Source organism: Myotis yumanensis, unplaced genomic scaffold (genome assembly GCF_028538775.1).
Source record: "Myotis yumanensis isolate MYYU_CA2020_CCGP unplaced genomic scaffold, mMyoYum1.0.hap1 SCAF_5, whole genome shotgun sequence".
NCBI classification, from domain to species: domain Eukaryota; kingdom Metazoa; phylum Chordata; class Mammalia; order Chiroptera; family Vespertilionidae; genus Myotis; species Myotis yumanensis.
Genome location: NW_027223756.1, coordinates 34,581,097 through 34,593,509, shown reverse-complemented (window position 1 = coordinate 34,593,509; position 12,413 = coordinate 34,581,097). Strand labels below are relative to the sequence as shown.

Below are 12,413 nucleotides of genomic sequence, written 5' to 3'. Positions count from 1 at the left end.
CTCTGGGTCCAGCCTCCTGCCAGGACAGGCAGAGCCCGAGGAGAGCCCCGGGCAGGGAGGCCTCAAAGACCTGGTGCCCTTGAGCCCCACTTGGACGGGCCCTGTCCTGCTACGGAGAAAGCATCCTGCCTGCCCCGAGGCGGGGTGGGGGCAGAATCAGCTTTCTGCCAACAACAAGGCAAGGACCCGACTGTTTTTGTTTTTTGGGGGGGCCCTGACCTCCCCTCTTCTTTGGTGTAATTTGTGCACTAAAAATCATTTGAGATTAATATGTCCTGTGTAAACGTCTTCATTTAAAAAAGTTTGCCAAGCCTCCCAGTGAAAATGTTGAAAACATGACACAAGGGCCCACATTCTTTGGGAAGCATCGGTCACTCCCGAGGTGGAAGGAGCACGAACGTGTCCTGAGTAAGAGGCACATTCATGAAAGCACCACGTGGGAGAAGTCAACAGATGCGGGAGATGATTATTGCATTTTTTTGGGGATGAATTGCTACATGTCTAAACGATGGGGAGGTCAAGGGTGTTTTAATTTAATGGATTAATCATTTATGTCTGGAGTTCTTGCTCCTTCTGATGAAAGCAATGCAGGAGGTTTGCATGAAGTTATAAATCATGTCAGTGTTTGGGCCTCATCCCTGGGAGGCCTGGTCTATGGGGAAGTAATACTAATAATTTAAGAGAGGCAGGAGTTTCCTGGAAGGGATTCCGTTAGCCACCCAGGTCAAGGCCGAGTCACGAGGGAGAGCTTCAGAAGATGGTGGCCCAGCCTGTATATGGGGGTCCTGCTCTTGTCACCGCAGCTCCAGGGAGAAGAAGTCTATATTTTATTCCTCATTTGGCAAATTTCTGTGGGTCTTAATTTTCCCATCTGTATAATGGGTTGGAGGCTCTCTGAGGAGCCACTAGCTCAGACCTGTGTCCACCAACTACAGTAAAATAGGGCTCGAGACAACGCCAAATCTCCCCCATATCTTCTCCTACCATGGGCTTTGAACTATATCTGTATCAGGCTTTTCCATCTATCATATCTCATCAGGCCTATGAGGCAGGATGTGTTATTATTATTCCCGTTTACAGGTAAGTTTACTAGCCTAAGACTGTATGTCAAGGAAGTACCAGCACTAGGTCTGTCTGGCTCAGAGTTCATGTCTTGACCCTTTGACAGAGGTGCTGGCAGCTTGGGTCTGCGCTGGGCCTAGGATGGAGCAGCCCCCAGCCTAGCTCTTGTTCCCAAAAGTGGCATCTCTGTCTCATGGGCCCACAGGCCACACACAAACTCCCCAGCACAGCTGCTGTTCTGGTAGACTCTTCTGAGCCCCCCCCCCCCATCTCCTCCTTTCATGCTCCTCCCCTTCCTGTCTACCCTCTGAGGTGATCCCAGCAGGATGACCAGACACAGAACATTGCTCTCTCTCTGTGTGTCCAAGTACTGCCTCAGAGTAAGCCACAGGCCACCTGCCACCTGAAGGGGACCCAAAGGGACCTCAGCAGCCCTGCTGGGCAATTGCACCGAATTCTACCCAAGCTGCTCAGGGCCATCTTTCAAGCTTTGGGTGGTGGGAAGGAACCAATCCCACAGGTGAATGTTGCCGCCTTCCCACCCCTTCCTCAGGGGACTCCGTAGAAACACAGTGCTCTGCGTGTCCTGAGCACCAGCAGTGCCTTCTCAGCCTCCCCAGGTCCTCCTGCCCGAATGTTACCTGCTGGCACCAGGCCACAGCCTACAAAGCTCCCCATGCCCCCCGCCTCTGAGAGCCTCCTGGGAACCCGAGCAGCATCGGAAGTCTGCACAGTGACCTGCTCAGCCCCACCTGGAGCTGGTGACACCCAGCCATGCAGTTCCCCAGCTCCTGTCCTGCTGGGGGCAGGGGCTGGGCCTTATAGTCACTGCCAGGGGTCCTTGCTCAGATTCTCGCTAGGCCAGCTGTTTCTGATCAGGTCTAAGCTCAACACTGGGACAGAGATGAATGAGTGAATGAGGCAGGGTTCCTGTCCCCTGTCCCCCACAGTGTGCAGCCCCTGTAGCCGTACAGGAACGTCATTTCTTTAATACGGCTTTTTCCTTAATTCAAGCCAGCTCTGTCCAGTCTCATCACAGCACGACTCACTTGCCTCCTTCGACCAGATCCCTCCACTTTTGCACACACTGCACCACCGCTTCCTCATCATTAAGCCCTCAGGACAATTAGGTTCTGGTCAGCGTCAAACTGCCTTAAAGATCAAAGCCTTGTCCTAACGGGTTTGGCTCAGTGGATAGAGCGTCGGCCAGCAGACTGAAAGGTCCCAGGTTCGATTCTGGTCAAGGGCATGTACCTTGGTTGCGGGCACATCCCCAGTAGGAAGTGTGCAGGAGGTAGCTGATCGATGTTTCTCTCTCATTGACGTTTCTAGCTCTCTATCCCTCTCCCTTCCTCTCTGTAAAAAATCAATAAAATATATTTTTAAAAAAAGAACAAAGCCTTATGGACTTTGGTCATAGAGAACATTTTATGAACTTGACCTCAAAGGCAAGGAAGTAAAGGCACAAATAAACGAATGGGACTGTATCAAACTAAAAAGCTTCTGCTCAGCAAAAGAAACGGACAACAAAACAAAGAGGCAGCCAACCAGATGGGAGATGATATTTGCAAACCGATAAAGGTTTAATTTCCAAAATATATAAAGAACTCATAAAACTCGCATCAAACAAGCAACCCAATCAAAAAGTAGGGGGAGGACCTGAACAGACACCTCTCCTAAGAAGAAAATATGAACAGCCAATAGATATTTAAAAAATGTTCAACCTCACTGGCAAATAGGGAAATGCAAATCAAAACTACCATGGATACCACCTTGCCCCTGTGAGAGTGGCCATTATCAACAAGACAAGCAATAACAAGTGTTGGAGAGGCTGTGGGAAAAAGGGAACCCCCATTCACTGCTGGTGGGACTGTAGTCCGGTACAACCACTCTGGAAAGTACTCAGGCAGTTCCTCAAAAAATTAAAGACCAGAGCTACCATACGACCCAGCAATCCCTCTCCTGGGAACACACCCGAAAAACTCGAAATCATGTATTCGCAAAGATACATGCACCCCTATGTTCACTCTAGCATTATTCACGGTGGTCAAGACATGGAAACAAACAAAGTGTCCTGCAATAGAGGACTGGATAAAGAAGATGCGGTACATATACACAATGGAATACTGCTCAGCCATAAGAAAGGACAAAATAGCACCATTTGCAACAACATGAATGGACCCTGAGAACAGTAATGAAATAAGTCAGTCAGAAAAAGTTGAGAACTATAGTATGACTTACTCATATGTGGGATATAAAACTGAAACGCATGAATACAAACAGCAGTCAGTGTGGTGGTTGCCAGAGGGAAGGGGTGAGGGGAGACGGGGGCCCTAATATAAGGTGACAGGAGAAGATGTGACCTTGGGTGGTGGGCACACGGTGCAATATACAGCTCTTGTAACATAGAAACCCACACCTGAAACCTATCTGTTCATGTTGACCAACGTCGCCCCAACCAATTTGATAAATATTTAAAGAAAAGAACAAAGCCTCAACTCTGTTGATCAAGAGAAGAGAGTTTCCGTCAAACAAAAGATAACACCTTGCCCTTAGTTATGCCTCAGCCCCAGACCCATGAAGGTGGATTGGCCCTACCAACCACATTCTTATATAACCAGACAGAACAACTCCATGGCTGACATTAGGACCAGATGCAATACTAACCACCCCCACCTTGGCCCTGACCTGTCAGTGGGCCCCCCGACCCTAACTCCTTTAGTTTCGATGATTAATGATTTTTTCTCTCTTTAATCCATCCCCCAGAAGCCGTCAGGGAACGAGGTTTTAGAACACCAGCTCACCCGTGTCTCCGAGCTGGGTGCTACTTCCTTCAATAAACCATTCCTTTCTTTGCTACTAACTCCTGTGCATGTCCTATTGGGCTTTGATGCACGCAGGAAAACAAACCCCTTCAGGTCTGTAACCCCCACAGCTGCTCAACATTGACCTGCTGTCCCCCTGCCCGTGCACCCCACATCTGGATTCTCCAATAGCAACAACACCACGCCCCGGCGAGGAGGGGAGGTCAGGGGTCAAGAGCCTGGGCTTTGGAGCCAAGATCTGTTCTGCACTTACTAACTGTAGGGCTGGGGGTTCTGGGCAAATCACTTGCTGTCTCTGAGCCCCAAGTTCCTCATTTTGAAACAGGGATGGTGCACGGGAGATATCCAGCAAGGGTTACCACTGGAACTGTGTCTTCCATACCACTCTACTTTCAACAACACCTTCCCATTGCCCCACCCAGTATGCGCTTCCCTCTCAGTCCAGCACAGCAAGCTTAACTTCTGGAACACTTTGACCACCTCTCGTCTTATTCCCAGGTCAGCAGGCAGTGGACTTTGTCCTTATGAGGTCACAGTTGGCCTATGTTAGCATGTTGCTCCCATGAGGGAGCTGGTTAATGGCCCCAAATGCCACCCCAAGTGCCTGGGAGTCAGCGCAGCCCAGGGACCTCGGGGCTCGGGGAGCTAGGGCCACCTGACTGGCCTAGCCCAGATGTCATGCAGCCAAGCACATGTCTACATTTAATGAGGGAGAAAACTGATGACAAATAAAGAGGTCCCAGTATGCCTTCCCCAATTCCACTGAGAGTACTTTGGCTGGCAGAGAAGCCTGGGATCTCTAAGCAATTAGGAAATGGATCTCCAACGGCCTCTCTTTGGATCTCTGTGGGGAGGTTTTGCTCTGTTCAGACTCCCCCAGAGCCAGGAGCAGCCTCTTCAGGGGAGATGAGCACTGGCTGGGCCAGTGGGGCTGTGGGGAGTCGGGGGAGGGGGGCAGAGGCCGGGAGGTAGGGGGAGGAGAGCACTCCCCACTGCCAGGTGGACAGTCCACTCCCACCTGGTGGGAGGAGTCTCTTTTCTCCTTGGAGCCCAGCGCCACCACAAGTGTGTGTGGGCCTGGGCCTTGCCGTGATTCGGCACAGGGAGGACAGAACCGGCTCCTCCGCATCCTGAGTCTCAGAATTCTGGGGAGACTCGGGGCAGAAGGCCCACCTCGTGCCACGGCCCGGCCACTTCATGCAGGAAGGCGTTTGAGACGACGGTCTCCTCTGGAAACCCAGGCGCACCTGTACCGGCTCTTACCTGTCAGTACCAGGCAAGCGGCTCCCCTCCCTCCTCACAGACTTGCTTTGGAGGGAATGAGGAGGACAAGGCTCAAGCCCTCTCTTTGTGCCCTTGGTTCTTGTGAAGTGTGGGCAGGAAATGAAAGGCTGAGCTGAGGCTCTGGGGATATTGACTGATTTCCCGTTTCCAGGCTTATCTGAGGACCCCAGGGACCCCGGGCAAACCACGTGGCATTCTTCTGCAGCTAAACCATCCCCAGCACGGTGCTGTGCATTTACCCGCGCCCGTTTTAGGCCGGAAGCCCTCTTCACACTTCGGACCACGTGTCCTGCCCCAGCCGGGGTGAGGCCCAGACACTGCTGCCCCCTGCACGTCAGCTGGGCTGGCTCCCTCGGCGGGTATTATAACTAATAGGCCCTGGGTTATTCTGGGGAAAGCCAGAGATTTCATCGTAGGCCTGGATTCAAGCCAACAAGCACAGCCGCAAACCCCAAGAGGATTAAGTGTATCCCAGCTCAAGGGAGGTGCTAATAAAATACGGCTTAGCACATATGAGTATAAAAGTCCCTAAAACATCCTATAGGGTGAACACACAGGCAAACTGAGCTCTCCCAGTTGTCCTTAAGTGCCTTGTCACCATGGGATCCCAGAGGTAAGCAAAACTGAACCTCATTCTTGACATCTTGCTCACGTTATCTGAGCAGAAGCCCTGAACACCAGCTGGCTCAGAGGATGTGGGGCTGGCTTGAGCTTCTATACCAGTGGTTCTCAACCTTGGCTGCACATTAGAATCACCTGGGAATCTTTTTAAAATCCCGATTTCTGGGCCTCATCCTCTGGAAATTCTGTTTCTTTGTTACTCATGTTGCGGCCCCACCCCATAACAAAGAAACAGAATTTCCAGAGGATGAGGCCCAGAAATCAGGATTTTAAAAAGATTCCCAGGTGATTCTAATGTGCAGCCAAGGTTGGGAACCACTGCTCTATACCACTCCACTACAAGTGGGGCCTTGACTTACGAGTTTAATTCGTTCCGTGACGGAGCTCGTAACTCAAATTACTCGTATGTCAAATCAAAAAGTGAACGAGTGAGACACGTGATGCTGGGCTGATGCTGTGGCGTTCACTGTGACGTTCGCTGCGCCAACTAGCGGTGGGGTATCTGAAACTGGCTTGTAACCCGAATTTTAGCTCGCAACTCAAAGCAAAAAATCGGCCGAGACGGCTCGTATCTCGAAAAACTCGTTAGTCGGGACACTCGTAAGTCAAGGCCCCACTGTATTCCCTGACACAAATTCCTGCTCAGGCCTGCTAGGTGGCAGGAATGATGCCCAGCTGGGTCTGATTTCCCCAGGGTGCTGACCCCCACAGCACTGTGGGGAGACAGTGGCTTGTTGTTCTGATGGCTGGCGTAGCCAGGTTGGGGTCGGAGCACGGTCCCTGGGTCTAGAACATTACCTGCCCGTGGTGTGGCCCAGGCAAGTGACCTCGCCTAGAGACTCATCCATACGTGGGTTAAAATACACCAACTGGGAGCATCCATGTGACATGTAAGCACAGGACTGGCCAGAGCAAGTGCTCAGAAAACATGGCTGCTGTAACTTTTCTTCCCGGTCCCAGGAGTCCTGGCAAGCATAGCTGGGGAGGAGGATGGAGGTAGGGGTGTGTGTGGGAGGAGCACAGAGCCTCCCAGGCCTGCCCAGGTTCGGGCTGGGCTTGGCCCCAGCTGAGGCTGGTTGAGCCTCTGAGGGAGGGAGGTGGGAACCAGCCTGTTGAGGAAACAGTGCCTCCCAGTTGGATAAGTGACAGGGTCCACACTGCCTGAAGCGGTGGTGGGTTTCAGACAGTGTCTGCGTCTCACCCGAGCCAAGACCACACACAGCAGTGGCCGCTGCCCTGTCACCTGGAGGGCCTCCGCTGCCGAGGGTGACGCACCAGGATTCATTTCCTCAGAGAGGGCTTTGGGTGAAGCCAGACACCAAAATCAGTTGGCGGACGTTGCCCTTTTCCCATTGCCCCCCTTTACTTATGAGAGAGATGGGGTGTTTGGGGGTCAGGTGTTTCTTTAAGGAGACAGACCACAGGAGAGGGAGGGTTGTTCCGAGCAGCATCTGGGGAACGCTTTGAGGGGACGACATGCACGGAGCCATTTACTAACCATTCACCTGCAGGACGTGGGTCTGGAACAGCTCCTCGTGGCCGGCGGCGTGGCAGGTGTAGTTGCCCATGTGGACGGTGGTCACCTTGGTGATGTAGAGCGAGTTGTCCTCTCCGAAGTCCTGCGCGGGGCGAGGAAGGCAGCGCGGTTGGCCTCTCTACTGAGTGGCTTGGGACGGACGGGCAGGGCTCCCCGTTCTCCGGGGGAACGGAAATGCTGCAGCTTTGAGACTTCCCTCCTGCCCGTCCCCTTGCTCAGCAGAGCTGCCTGCAGGGCTGGGCAGGCTCGGGCTGCAGGACCTGCATCGCTGTCCCCTGTCGCTTGCCCAGAACTGTATATCCACGTAAGGCCTTGCGCACCTTCTCGGGGAGGCCGCCCTCAAACCCTTCCCCAGCAAGCTCCCTCTCAGTTTCCACTGGGCTCACCTGCCCTGCTGTTTATTGGCGGGTTTCCTGGCTCCTGCCCACCTGTTCGTGGAGGGCGCCTTGTTTAGCGTAGGCAAACTTTTTCTTAAAGGGCCAGACTGCAATAGTTTTGGCTTTGTGGGCCACAGAGTTCCTGTCTACTACTCAGCCCTGCCTTGTGGCACGAAAACAGCCAGAATGATACATAAATCAAGCAGTGCCACTATCTTCCAATGACATTTTATGTAAATCAATAGGCAGTGGGCAGATTTGGCCTGTGGGCTGGGCTTTGCTCACCACGGGTTTAGATCCCACCTTGATACCAAAATAGTTTCCGGCAGCTTGCAGAGGTCTGGAAAACCCAGAGAAAAGAAATAAGACTCTCAGGAAAGTGGGGCAAGCAGCAACAAAGGGCAGGGCAGAAAGAGAGCAGGAGGGCTGACGCGGGTGTGATTGATGAGTGTGTGTGTGTGTGTGTGTGTGTGGTCCATGGGATACCGCTCAGTAAGCCTTGTCCCGGTGACCCTGCAGCTCACAGTGTGGGCTCCCACTGGGCTAGTGTGTAGGGGAGGGGTGGGCGGGAGGGGCTGTTGGCTGGTCAGAGGCCCCTGTGAGCGCTTGGGCACAAAGCTCTCCCCCAGGGCCTTTTCTGTTAGCCGTGTTCTCTAGCTGAACCATGGCCAATGCTGGCCCTGTCCAGCCCCACTGCAGCCAGGCTGGGAGACAGAAATATCCGGTGTTTCAGGGGGACCCCTCATCAGGTTTGGCTTTAGCTATCAGACATCTCTGAAGTGTGGTTCTCAGAGCTGAAGGGACTGAGGAGGGCTTGGCTCACTGGTTAGGAACAGGGCTGTGCTGTGCCAGTTGTGAAGGGATGGGCCCGGCGCTGGGACACGGAGACTCAGGTTTCAGCTTGAACTCTGTTGTGGCCGGCACGTTCCCTCGTCCCTCCGGCCCGGGTGTCTGCACCTGTGAGTTGTGCCCTGCCTGCCTCATGAGGGAAAGTGTCTGGGAATACGTTTTCCATTGTGGGGAGTGTGACATACGTGGGGATGTCACTCTTCCTGTCATTATTAACAGAAGATGCAAAACTCCTCTTGACTCCCTGGAGCCAACACCACCTGTCCCTCCTGCCATTCCCCGGCCTTTCCACAGAAGCAACCTGTGGCAGGAGGGAGGACAGGCCACCTGCAGTGGCTGTCCAAGGGCAGCCACACGGCAGCTCCCGGTCCTGTTCCTATCGTGCTCCTGCTCCTCGAAACACTGACCCTCTGTCTTGCTCCCATTCCAGAGGGCCCGGCCACAACCCTCACGAGTCCTTTAAAGATGCTTCTGGCCAATGAACTAGCCCAACGAGGGGGTTCGGGCTCAGAGAGAGGCCCCGTGAGGGCAGAGGCAGAGGGTGGGTGGTGGATGCGTGCAGCCAGCTTTCAGGGAATAATGCCCCCAGCGCCCCAGTGGAACGCACACCGGAGAGCACTGCTGGCACCCTGTGAGTTTCTCTGAAACATTTGCTCTGCTTCAGAAAGCCCCACTCCCATCCCTCCGCGGAAGCTTCAATAATAAAAATAAAACACCAGAGAGCTGATTTGTCCTGTGTCATAACAGAGTCATAAAGGGTTCATACCTGAGTTGCTTATGAAAAGTTAATGGTTAGTCAGTTCTGGGGCTGACATATTTCTGGTCTAAGCGATTGCCTGTGTCAAAACCTAAATCTGGAGGAAAATATATTTTGCCGGCGCCCCGTGGTGGGATGGCATCTTGAAGGTGGGCTGGGAAGCTGGGCGCAGCGCCTCCCGGGGAGCCCCTCAACACCTCAGCTGGTGGTTCCAGGGCAGCTCCCTCCCACAGGGCGGCCCCAGTGCCCAGGCCCTGGAATTCATTTTCCCTCCACACTGTCCTCCTGAGCCTTCGCGCCCACAAGCCCTTCCTCACGGGAAAGCCCCTGGTGCCCCCTGTGCTTGTTGTCACCTCCACGGGGGTTGTGTGGTCACAGGACCACAGCATTCCCCCAGCGGAGAAGTGCCCCAGGCCGAGGTTCCCACAGATCAGTGTAGGGTGATGCCACAGTCTTTAAAAGCTAATTCTGTGCCAGGAAATGTGACATATATCGCCCTGTTTAAGCCTCAACACCCCCCCCCCCCCCCCCCCCCCCCCGCAGAAGCCATAAAACAGAATGACGGCCCAGTCCTGCCTCCTTCACAGCACAATCTGACCTCCTCTTACCACCTCCGCTGCCACCCCGGGGCCAAGGCACCATCTCCCTCTGGGGGGAGGCAGGGACCTCCACGCAGCAGCCACATGCCCTCCTAGCCCAGAGCCTCAGCTAAGGGCCTGCAGGGATGGTCTGCCTGTCCCTCTCCCAGCCCAACTCCTTCCCCTCTCCTTGCTCACGCCACTCCAGCAGGGGCCCTCGCTGTTGCTCTAACATGCCGGGCATCCTGCCCCCCTCCCCCCCCTCCAAGGAGCTTCCTACTTGCTGCGCCCTCTTCCCCAAAAGCAACCCATCAGCCTGGCCTGCTCCCCGCCTTCACGTCTGCTCAAATGTTACCTGCCACCCTTTCTGTACCCCCACCCAGGCCCCTGTCTTCCTGCTGTATTTCTCTGTTGGCACTTGTTACATTTACACTGTTCTTTGCACTTGCCTGGTTTGCAGTCTGTGGGCCCCGCCCCCCCTCCCCCCTGCCCCACGGGAATGTGAGCTCCATAGAGCGGGCAGGGGCTCTGCACGCTGTGTCTCCAGCACCTCGAGCAGGACCGGCATCGCTGAGCGGAACTACAGCATGGGCTAGGATTCCTGCAGGGACTGCCTTCTGGCTCCTTGGGTTTGACCACGGAGGCACCCACCTCCTGCCTTCCATCCACCCCAATGTCGCCAGTACATGGGTCAAACGAGGTGGTGGGGTGGAAAGGCAGAGAACGGGGCTCCATCTCGCCCCTGCCTCCCGCCCTGTCTCCTCCACGCATCCCTCAGGCCAGGGCTCACTGATACTGACTGGAGAGAAGGCTCCACTCAGAGCAGGAGGCAGAGACGGGAGAGCCCATGCGTGTGAGCCCATCCCGGACTCCACGGTGACTCCTGGCGAGCCCCTAACAAAGCCCTTTAACCTCTCTGTCCGCTTCTCCTCGCCGCTCCCGGAGCGGAGGCATACGTGGCGCTCAGTCGGCGCGGAGGGGTGTGCGTCCGCTCTTCAAGGACACGCGGGGCTGCTGGGTGCATGGGGCTCCGCTTGGAGCACCTCACTCATTACCAGCCCGTGATTTGGGCTCTGGGAAGAACCTGGCTCTGAATTAAAATAATGTCTCTAGGCTGAAATAATAGGCATCGTGTAATTATGGAACAAAGTGCATATTGTTTTCTGGAACATGAATACTGACTACAGAAATCAAATTTACCTCATTGGATGTGAGGAAATTACTTTAAAAATTGATTTATAAGAAGCTATATAAAACTGAACCTGCAATCCCTCCTCTCCTGCATGCTCTCTGAGATATGTCTGCACACGGCCATCAGTGCTTGATTGCATCTCTGTAATTGTCTTTTTATGGATGGCTTTTTATTTTTTATTTTAGTTCTGGTGCATAGAAATGTATTAGCAAAATCAAGGTTCTTTCTAGCAATAAACAGATGCCAGATTAGACCATTCTTTGTATTGATGCACATCCATCTTTGGGAAAGAGACAATTTTACTTAAAGACTTGGTTTTTGCCTTTTAAAAAGCTATTTTCTAAGTATCTGCCCTTAATAAAGGAAGCAATTAAATGGGACTTAAGTATTAAACTATATTTAAGCAGAGGCGAGATGAAGGGATGTTGTCATAGTGATGCATGGGAGTCAGGTCTAAGTAACACGGAAATGAGCCATCCGTGCTGAATACTGAGTGACTAGGTGTTAAGCACAAGGACTCCAGAGTGGTTTCAGAGTTTGGGTTAATGATACTGTCAAGGCTACACGTTAAAACTCAGTTTGGAAACATTTTGTTTTAGAGCTTTTCCAACCCTGCCCTTCTCTGGAGCACCTTGGCTCTCTTTGGGGGAGATGGAGTGAAGGAAGTGGTCTTTGCCTCCACGCTGGTTCAGTTCTGGCCCCTGGAAGTATACTAACCTGAGCTTCCCACCTGCACAAACATTTCAGCATCGTGGACCCAAACATCGAGTGATAGCAGCTCCTTGACGATGGCTGGTCCTCAGAGATGTTTGTATTCACACAAGCAAGGACCAGACGCATCCTTGGTGGGCACACGCAGACACCCATGTGGACACACGCAAACACCCACGTGGACACACACAGTCAACCTGAGCATGCGCACGCTCGTTCCAACCCACTGGCCCTCCACAGCTGACCATTCTGATCCACACTCGGGCTCCCCTGCTGGCCACTTCTTTCTAGCCCCTGGGAGGACAGACTTACCACTCTGCAGAACCAGTCCTCTTGCTCAGAGTCCTCTTTAGAAAGTCCCTGCAACTTGAAATGATCCCTGAGTAGCTGCTGAGTCCCCATGGGAGGGCTGCCATGGACCGTCGCTTTCAGTGGGTCTGTCCTCCTGCCCATCTCCAGGCCCAGGAGAGGGAGCCAGAGGCATGAGAGCAGGCCCCTGGGGAGGACTCCTGGCTTCCCCGGGGATAGAGGGAGCGTGTGGTTGCTGGCTGATGGGTTTATGTGGCCAGTCTCCCCGTGACTGAGTGTCAAGGGGAGGCACTTCATCTTCCTGTGCGGCT

At 53.6% G+C, this 12,413-nt stretch overlaps 1 protein-coding gene across 1 annotated transcript in view; it reads right to left on the bottom strand.

Moving 5' to 3' along the window:
* Positions 1-12,413, bottom strand: part of FSTL4 (follistatin like 4) — a 327,977-nt gene that overhangs the window by 31,655 nt on the left and 283,909 nt on the right. The window contains exon 8 of the mRNA XM_070415004.1: positions 7,291-7,411. Within this exon, the coding sequence (XP_070271105.1) occupies positions 7,291-7,411 (121 nt within the window). The remainder of the gene's footprint in view (positions 1-7,290; positions 7,412-12,413) is intronic.